At 42.9% G+C, this 9,148-nt stretch overlaps 1 protein-coding gene and 6 non-coding genes across 8 annotated transcripts in view; all 7 read left to right on the forward strand.

Annotated features, from left to right (window-relative positions):
- Positions 1 to 8,923, forward strand: part of LOC104931684 (cadherin-20) — an 89,827-nt gene extending 80,904 nt beyond the window's left edge. For both annotated transcript variants that reach the window (XM_019257349.2, XM_019257348.2), the window contains exons 9-12: positions 2,828 to 2,949; positions 3,249 to 3,366; positions 4,177 to 4,428; positions 8,319 to 8,923. In XM_019257349.2, the coding sequence (XP_019112894.2) occupies positions 2,828 to 2,949; positions 3,249 to 3,366; positions 4,177 to 4,428; positions 8,319 to 8,836 (1,010 nt within the window). In that variant the 3' untranslated portion in view covers positions 8,837 to 8,923. The remainder of the gene's footprint in view (positions 1 to 2,827; positions 2,950 to 3,248; positions 3,367 to 4,176; positions 4,429 to 8,318) is intronic.
- trnae-uuc (transfer RNA glutamic acid (anticodon UUC)) lies at positions 3,627 to 3,698 on the forward strand. The gene has a single exon. It is a non-coding gene; the product is annotated as a tRNA-Glu (tRNA).
- trnae-uuc (transfer RNA glutamic acid (anticodon UUC)) lies at positions 3,839 to 3,910 on the forward strand. The gene has a single exon. It is a non-coding gene; the product is annotated as a tRNA-Glu (tRNA).
- trnae-uuc (transfer RNA glutamic acid (anticodon UUC)) lies at positions 5,108 to 5,179 on the forward strand. The gene has a single exon. It is a non-coding gene; the product is annotated as a tRNA-Glu (tRNA).
- Positions 5,424 to 5,495, forward strand: trnae-uuc (transfer RNA glutamic acid (anticodon UUC)). Its single transcript has one exon. It is a non-coding gene; the product is annotated as a tRNA-Glu (tRNA).
- Positions 5,636 to 5,707, forward strand: trnae-uuc (transfer RNA glutamic acid (anticodon UUC)). The gene has a single exon. It is a non-coding gene; the product is annotated as a tRNA-Glu (tRNA).
- Positions 5,850 to 5,921, forward strand: trnae-uuc (transfer RNA glutamic acid (anticodon UUC)). Its single transcript has one exon. It is a non-coding gene; the product is annotated as a tRNA-Glu (tRNA).
- Positions 8,924 to 9,148: the final 225 nt, after the last annotated feature.

The following is a 9,148-nucleotide window of genomic DNA, read 5'->3' on the forward strand; positions in this document are numbered from 1 at the left end:
AGAGAGAAGGATGAGACATAGCAGCACTAGAATGAAGAAAAATAAGCTTGAAGAAATACAAGCAATAAAAGCAATAAAAGCACCATTAGGTAGAAACTGGTATTTTTTTAAGCAAGATCAACAACACAAGACATCTTGCTCGATCAATCCCTGTTTTTCTCTTCTTAGCTTCCTCCGTCAACGTCCTCTTCGGCCTTTTCGCTTCTGCCATTATGTCCCCGCTTGCACAGCTCCTGTTCTGGCACGACACCGTCTCCGTTTGCTATCAGGATTCCCTTTGGCTAACAAAATGAGTTAACAGCAGCTGCAATTCGCAGCAGTTTACAGAGCAAGTAAAACCAAAGAGTTGGTTTTACTACTAAAAGAGTTCACAAACTACGTTTTAGAGATAATATTACTAATAGTTTAGTATGATATTACTAAACTACTTATGTATTTATTAATTCATTCTGACCACAGAAGTACACATCTACAAACAGAAGAAGTCCTGAGGACGCAGCGTAAACATGCAATTTGAATAGTTTGTCACAACCAAAGCTGTAAGATGTAAAGTGACATTTTAAAAGTTAGAAGTTAAAAAATATACAACAGGAAACAATGTCCTGACGAAAATACACAAGGTAAATACCAAATAAAGACGAAAAAGACAAAGAAAGTGGAAAAAGAACATGAAACATACACAACCGTTACCTTTGAAATGTAATTAAAAGAACATGAAACATACACAACCGTTACCTTTGAAATGTAATTATTTTGACATTTTGTAGAAAGAAAAAGGATCCCAAATGTCGTCAGATTTATTGAAGAAACCAAATACTCAAAGCCAAATCTTTTCCAGTCTGCTAAAATATAAGATTCATCTTATCCAGTGGATATGACTGATTGATTTCCAGGTGGTCAGCATCAGACATCGAGGCCAAAACCACAGGAAGAGCGTTAGGTTCAACGCCATCCCCGATAACCTCGGACAGGCTATCAGACAACATCAAACTGTGATTTTACAAAGGACTAAAGCTACAGAGGAAAGCGACTTGATGAGAAGGAGATTCATGGAGACAAAAAGCCCTGAAAAAAACAGATGGGTGAATATATTTGCACAAATGATTCTGGAAAACAACTCCTGCAGAGTTTTGTAATGTAGAGCAGGAGACGCCCCGCGGATCTTGCACACAGCTGGTGGCAACCGAAAAGTCACCTTCATCCTCCTCCCTCTGCTTTTTGTTTGTCTGTTTGCGTCTTTGTTTGGTCGACGCACCTAAAAAGGAGACGGTAATTGAATTAATGGCTGATTGAACAACTTTTTATTTTTCCACGGTGGCTAATTAAAGACGAGACGGAGACGGAGAGGTCGAGGGAGGACACGGGTAGGAGGAAGATGGAGAGAGAGAAGTGACAGAAACAGTGCGGAGGAGGGAAATTAGCCGGAACAGAATAAAACTGATTGATTTGCTTCTTTTAGTTTTCATGTGATTATAATTATCATCACACTGTAAAGCACTTTGAACTCTCTTTGTGTCGACTGGTGATGCTGTGGGAGGAAAAGCATCAAATCTGAGAACTCGGATAAAAAAAAAAAATCATGATATAATGACAGTGAAGCTGCTGAGATGACAAGAAAATAATCGTGTTACACATTATACTGCATGCGTGATCACAACCAAATATGACTCACTGCCTTTCTCTTTCCTCTGTTGGTGAAATCCAACTGATCCAGACAGTTACGGCGATGGATCCAGATGAGAAAATTATATTTTATATTATAATATAAAGTCCTAATTTCACAAGAAAATATAAATAAAATTAAGTAATTTTTTTACTCAGGTTTACTCTTGTCCGGCGGCTTCTTGCTCGCTCACTCTCTCCTTTTCTCTTCTTAGCTTCCTCCATTAACGTTCTTCAGCCATTATGTCCATAGAGGCTGCTGAGCTTCGTTTACATTGCCCAGCTCCTGTTCTGGCACGACACTGGCTCTGCTCCCAGTCAGCATTCCCTAAAAACTTCCCCTCTTCTTCTTCTTCTTCTTCCCAGTTGTCCAAAACGCCTGTGGTACAAACACTAACGCTCAATTTTCTCCATGAAATATGATCCAGTTTCACCAAAATCAGTGAAATAGTTGGTGGTGTGTGACTTGTTTTGGAAATGTGTAGTTGGATGACAGTAAAGTCTAAGCCTAAGACAAATAACATGAATGATCGCTCTGTTCTGCAGCAGCTAAATGGAATTCAGCCATCGTTCATTTTGTTATTTACAAATCTGCTTAAAGACCATTTGTTTAAAGAAACTCAGTCAATATTCACGTTTTAATTGAGCTGCTTCGTCGCGTACTTTAACTCTAAGTAGATTTTCACACCACTGACTTCACTTCGCCGCGTTGAAACGTCAGCAAAGTTACTGCACGGTCACCCGAGCCGGACGTTTAAGTGCTTCTCCCTGACCCTCAAACACACAGTTGCAGAGTAGCACAACGCGGCGTGGAGCTTCGACCTCCACAGCCAAAGTCACGCCATTGATTGATCGATCATGTGATGAAACCTGAGAAAGCAGTTACTACCCACTAATTGCATTTCTATTGCCTATTACACAGCTGGTTAAGATATGCAAATGGCTGATTGGTAATGGAGAATAATAGAATTGTAATCTGAGCGTGAGGAGCTCTAATGTGCCGCGGGCTCGCTGTAAACGAGGGAAAGATTAAGAGAGGCACAAACTGAGCCCAGCAGGATCCTCAAAGAGTCGTTTATCCGAGTCCATCAATGCGTCTTACAGCTTCTGACCAATTCCTGCATCTGCTGTGTGTGTGTGTGTGTGTTTGTGTGTCCCTCTGCAGATAACCCTGCACAGATCGCCAGTGTGTCGGTGGCTGTGAAGATCCTGGATGTGAACGATAATTCTCCCTCGCTAGAGGACTACTTGGAGACTTATGTGTGCGAAAATGCCAAAGCTGGGCAGGTACAGAGACACCAAACATCACAGCATAAAGAATCATGAGTGGGGGAAGGAAAACAAAGTATATTTAGTCCAGTACGATAGTTATTTGACTGTTTGAGCTACAAAATATGTTAAAAATTAACATAAAACTATATAAAACACATGAAGGAATCAGGAAAAAGTTGGAATAATCCACCATGAAACATGTCAGCGTGAACAAGGCCAGTCAGTACTTGTATTTCTGATACTTTAAGTACCAAATATAAATCAGGACCTTCCCTCCTCTGAGGTCTAACGATGTATCTGTTGGTGTAATCCAGCTAATCCAGACAGTGACGGCGATGGATCCAGACGAGCCACTGGGCGGACAACACTTCTACTACAGCCTGGCTCCAGAGGCCGCCAACAACCCCAACTTCACCCTGAGAGACAACCAAGGTAGAGTGAACAAGTTGTGTCCAGCTGCAATGCAAGAACCGGACAGTCAAGTTCTGCTAACATGGACGGTCATAGAAACCCAATTTATAAAATCCAGCTTGTAAGGTACAATAACGTTGACGGCCAGGAGGCTGGGTTCAACTCCCGGTACAGTTTCATCTCTTATAGTCGTTGTTTGTGCTGTCGTAGAATGTCTTAAACGATACATCGACCTTGTATATGCAGTACCACTGTGAAGTTCAGTGGGATCCCTGTGCAGGTCCCATATGGTCTAGCGGTTAGGATTCCTGGTTTTCACCCAGGCGGCCCGGGTTCAACTCCCGGTATGGGAACAGGTTCTCGTCTTTAGTCCATCACGCTGCAGTACTTCCAAAGCACAACATCCACGCTCTGCGTTAACAGCATTTATCTTCGTTGACCCCATATCAATGAATGACTCACCATGTAAAGTACAATATTTAAGGTGTACAGGTCCCATATGTTCTAGCGGTCAGGATTCCTGGTTTTCACCCAGGCGGCCCGGGTTCAACTCCCGGTATGGGAACAAAAACTCTTATAGAAAGAGTGAAACTATACAGCAACCTTGTACATACGTTAGTAATGCAAATATGGTCTAGTCAGGTTCCTATGGAACATGTTCATTGTGCAATCAGAGCAAAAGTGTTTGGGGACTTCGATCCGTCAGTCTCAATGTATTTGTACCAGCATCAAACTTTTATAAGTCAACTGTGGCCGAATAAACAATCTCCATGTAACCCAGCTATCTCTGTACACCAACTCATCCTTTCCCTGACCTTTGTCTCTTTCCAGACAACACAGCATGGATCCTGACACGTCGCGCAGGCTGGTCACAGCACGACCAGTCTGTCTTTTACTTGCCCATCTTCATCTCTGACGGCGAGCAGCCGGTCCAGACCAGCACCAGCACGGTGACCATCCGCGTGTGCAGCTGTAACCAGGAGGGCGACGCCATGTCGTGCAACGCCGAGGCGTACAGTTTGCCCGCAAGCCTCAGCAGAGGAGCACTCATCGCCATCCTGGCCTGCATCTTAGTCCTGCTGGGTGAGTTATGACCGGCTGCTGTGAGGATGTGCAGCGAGAGAGCTTTTGTCAGATAATGATATTTAAACTGAAACAATGTCGACTCAAACTCAAAGCCAGGCCTGAGCTTAGTTACTCCTGCTACACCTGGCAAACTTTAGAAAGCTAATAGAAGATTCACAATGAGAAATTCGTCATTTGAGTTTCTCATTTCTCGACATTGGTTTTGCTAAAATGACAACTGTTGCTGGTAAAGTACAATATTTTAGGCATATAGGTCCCATATGGTCTCGCAGTTAGGGTTAGGATTCCTGGTTTTTACCCAGGTGCTCTGTGTTCAACTCCCGGTATGGGAACAGTTTCATCTATTTCAGTCAGTGTTCATTACATTGGTGTATCATTGCTTCCATAGCAATGCTTGAACATCCTTTACAACCCTTTGAACGGCACAGATATATCGACTAAAGGTAGCTAAATTAGCGTGGTCATAACTTTATAGCCTACCATTACAGGTGGCTCATGTTCAACCCCCTGTATGGGAACTTTTCCATCTCTCTGGGTCAGATATTTGACCCGATCTTCATTGATGGCCACCATTTAAACTACAATCAGAGCAAAAATGTTGGGGACTTTGTTAAATGTAAACGCTGCCATACAGTTGTATACTTTCAAAGAATGTCTTAGAACTTTTGTCTATAGGTCCCATATGGTCTAGCGGTGAGGATTCCTGGTTTTCACCCAGGCGGCCCGGGTTCGACTCCCGGTATGGGAACAGTTTCATTTAATTCTTCATCAAGTAAAGAGTATTCACTCTCCTCTGATGCTGACCTTCATATAGGAAGCTTACAGTAACTGGTGCTCAGATGTATAGGACCCAATGTCGTCGTAGTATTCCAGGTTTTCACTCAGGTGTCCTGGGTAACACTCCTGGAATAGTTTCATCTCCTTTGTTAAATCTAAACGCTGCCGTACAGTTGTATACTTCCAAAGAATGTCTTAGAACAGCTGTGTACAGGTCCCATATGGTCTAGCGGTCAGGATTCCTGGTTTTCACCCAGGTGGCCCGGGTTCAACTCCCGGTATGGGAATAGGTTCATGTCTTTAGTCCATCACGCTGCAGTACTTCCAAAGCACAACATCCACCCTCTACATTAACAGCAGTTACCTTTTCTGACCCCATATCAATTAATGGCTCACCATGTGAAGTGCAATGTTTGTGGTGGTCAGGTCCCATATGGTCTAGCGGTCAGGATTCCTGGTTTTCACCCAGGTGGCCCGGGTTCAACTCCCGGTATGGGAACAAGTTGAACTGTTTAAACCCAACGTGCATGCTTTACCTATATGGTCTCACAATTTAGGCAAATCTTCGTTACCTTTCCTTCTATGATCCCATCTGTAACTGATGGATCACCATGTACAGTACAATAATCAAGGTGTAGAGGTCCCATATGGTCTAGCGGTTAGGATTCCTGGTTTTCACCCAGGCGGCCCGGGTTCAACTCCCGGTATGGGAATAGTTTCACAACGGGCAATGTTGATTTTCAGGGGAATGTCTTAATTAATGGGAGAAACATCAACCTTGTATATGGTGCTGATGTCCCAGGCAAGAAGTCAGCAACTATTGTACTTCTTAGTCTGATATTAAAAATCAGTATTTTCCTCTGTTTAAGAAAGTTTTGTGGGATGCTCTACCAACTGAGCTAACCAACGACCCCCGTCTAGCTGCTTAACTACTACTTGTTTGTATTCCCAAGCACTTTATTTTCAATTTAACATTGCATGAGAAGGTTTTACGAAGTTCTCCAAACGAGAACAAATTAAATATTTAAATTGGGTTTTACAGGGAGCAATTTGGGGTTCGGTATCTTGCCCAAGGATACTAGACAGAAGACATGGAGACTTGAGGAGCTGGGGATCGAACCACCGATCATCTGATTAGTGAACGACCCGCTCTACCTAATGCTAATCCATCCACCCGTTCATCTGTAACTGCTTCATGGTGGGGCTGTAGGTCATGCTAATCCAATACTATTTAAATCTAACAATCTTTAACTCCAACAACACCTTAAAAAAGTGACACATTTTAAAAATATTTTTAGTTTTCACTGTTATCAACTAATTAAACACTTGAAAGCATAATAATCCCCTTAATTGCATTTTGACATTTTCTTTCTTCATTTTTTGGCTAAAACAGAAACAAAATTGCAATAAAATTTTTTGTAATGAGAATTATTTTGACGTCTCTTCAAAACAATGAGCTCACATTCGAAGCCAGCAGATTTTTTAACGTCGCCTCTCGGTGGAGCAGAGTGAGTCAACCAGCTGAGCGCTCCCCACGTTCACAGGTCTGCAGGGAGAGATAAAGTGGGTCCATATCAGCCTCCAGAGGGGGGGAAGAGAGTGTGATACCACAGGGCAGCTGGTGCTAATGAACACTAGACTTTTGCCAGGATGCAAAAAGAAACCCATATTTAATCCTGCACCGATGATATCACGCTGAGAGAGGCCAGAGCCGGCCAACTTTAATCCTCCCGTGATATCTCCTTCATCAAACCGAGAATTAAATGTTGAGTTTGAGATGAACTGAGGTGATTTTTCCCCTCTAGTGTTTTCCATCTTGTTCTAATGTGGTAAACATTTGTAGCGTGTGCAGCAGGAAAGTAAGACTCGCTCCAGAGGTGGTAAAATGTTTTAAATATAACCTTGATAACATTCATATTCATTAGTCCGGCCTAAGCAGCACATTTTATGATTGTTCTGCTTCAAGGTTGATTATTTTACACGAGAGGAGCCATCATGAATACTCAAAAAGCAGCACACACACACGCCGAAAAGGTCAGGGTGTAAATAAAGTGCTGCAGTGATTTTAATCGAGGCCTACGGTGAAAGTTACAAACAGTCTGACCAGGAAACTGTTTTCTAGGCTAGTTCAGTTAATGGTGGATGCATGATTTCTAGACTTTCCAGGGTTGTCTGATACCTCTCTTTTTATTTCTTTGTCCCTTCCTTCCATCTTGTTGTGTCGCCTATAAAAACATTCTTGACTTGACAAGATAAAAACTGCCGTCTTTTGTTTTTCTACTGCTGCCTTTTGTGATTTCAACACAATTCATCCAATTCAAGTTTTCTACCGTTAAAAACACGGATCAGATCATTTTAATGAATATTTAGAAAACAACAACAACTCTTTTTGTGCATTTTAATTTAAATTAGGGTGTGATTAAAACTGTTCAGACGCTTTAATACATTTTAATACACGTTTCTGCTTAGATGTACATAAAGTACAAGTCAGGCCTGATGGACAGAGACAATGAAATAAGAGGATCCTTGTGAAAAAGTCGTATCAGGCGACCCTCAGGCATACAGCATGCCCAGGGGTTGAAAGTCATTTATATTTGAACTAGCTGTTTTTTTTTTGTTTTTTTTTTTAACAATATGCTTTCATGTTTGACATTTAATGAAGAATCTGTGAAAAGTGAAACAAGACATCGACTCCATTCAAGTTTTAGAAAAAAATCTGGTCATTGAGATTTTTTAGACTAGAAGTCAGAGTTCATGTCATAAATTCATGACTTATTGTCATTCCAAGTTAATATTTTAATTAAACTGTTGATTAATTAAGTGTTTAATCTAGAAAAACTGATAAAATGCCTAGCAAAGTCCAAAATGTTCTCTTCGTATTGCTTGTTTAGTCCGTCCATCAGTCCGAAACTACAAATATTCAATCTGAAATTATATAAAACAGAAGTTTTTAGTTTTGGTTGATTAAATACTGAAAATAGTTTCACATTAGTTAATAAGACATCACGTATCTGATCTACAAAAACTAAAACGTGCTTCCACTTGAAAAAAAATAAATCCACTGTAGTTAAAGTCGTCCTTTGCTGACTCTTTATTTTTCCTTTGACCAGTGATGATTCTGCTGATGCTGTCCCTGCGCACACACCGTAAGAAGCCCTACCTGTGCGACGAGGAGGAGAACGTCCACGAGAACATCGTGCGCTACGACGACGAAGGCGGCGGCGAGGAGGACACCGAGGCCTTCGACATCGCCGCCATGTGGAACCCGCGCGAGGCGCACCACCCCCTGGGCAAGATGAGACAGGACATGCTGCCGGAGATCGAGAGCCTGTCGCGTTACGTCCCCCAGGCATGCGTCATGGGCGGCGGCGGGGACAGTAACGTTCACGGATACGTGCTGGCGAAGCTCCTGGAGGCCGACATGGACCCGTGCGCGCCGCCTTACGACTCCCTGCAGACCTACGCCTACGAGGGGGAAGGCTCGGTCGCGGAGTCACTCAGCTCGCTCCAGTCGGGGACGTCCAACACGGACCATGAGTACGACTATCTCAACGACTGGGGGCCTCGCTTTAAAAAACTCGCCGAGATGTACGGCGTGCTGGAGACAAACAGTTCTCCGATGTGGTAGAACACTGCCGCCTTTTTTTGAATCTGAGACACCAACAAACGAGAAAAACAAAGCGACACAAATAGATAAAAACGTGCAGAAAGGGAAGACACACAAAAAGCCGGGATGTGCTCACGTTTGCATCCATGACTGTTAGCACTTGAATTCCTGCCGAAGCCTCGATTCTCCACAGCCTTGAAGGCCTGAGATGCAGCAGCAGCAGCAGCAGCAGCAGCAGCAGCAGCAGCGTGGGCTCGTTTTTAAATCTCCCCCCAGAGACGGGCTTCAGAAGACGGGCTGGATTGGCAGCCTCGCAAGGCCCGAAAAAGGAAC

Source organism: Larimichthys crocea, chromosome XXIII, assembly GCF_000972845.2.
Source record: "Larimichthys crocea isolate SSNF chromosome XXIII, L_crocea_2.0, whole genome shotgun sequence".
Classification (NCBI taxonomy): domain Eukaryota; kingdom Metazoa; phylum Chordata; class Actinopteri; family Sciaenidae; genus Larimichthys; species Larimichthys crocea.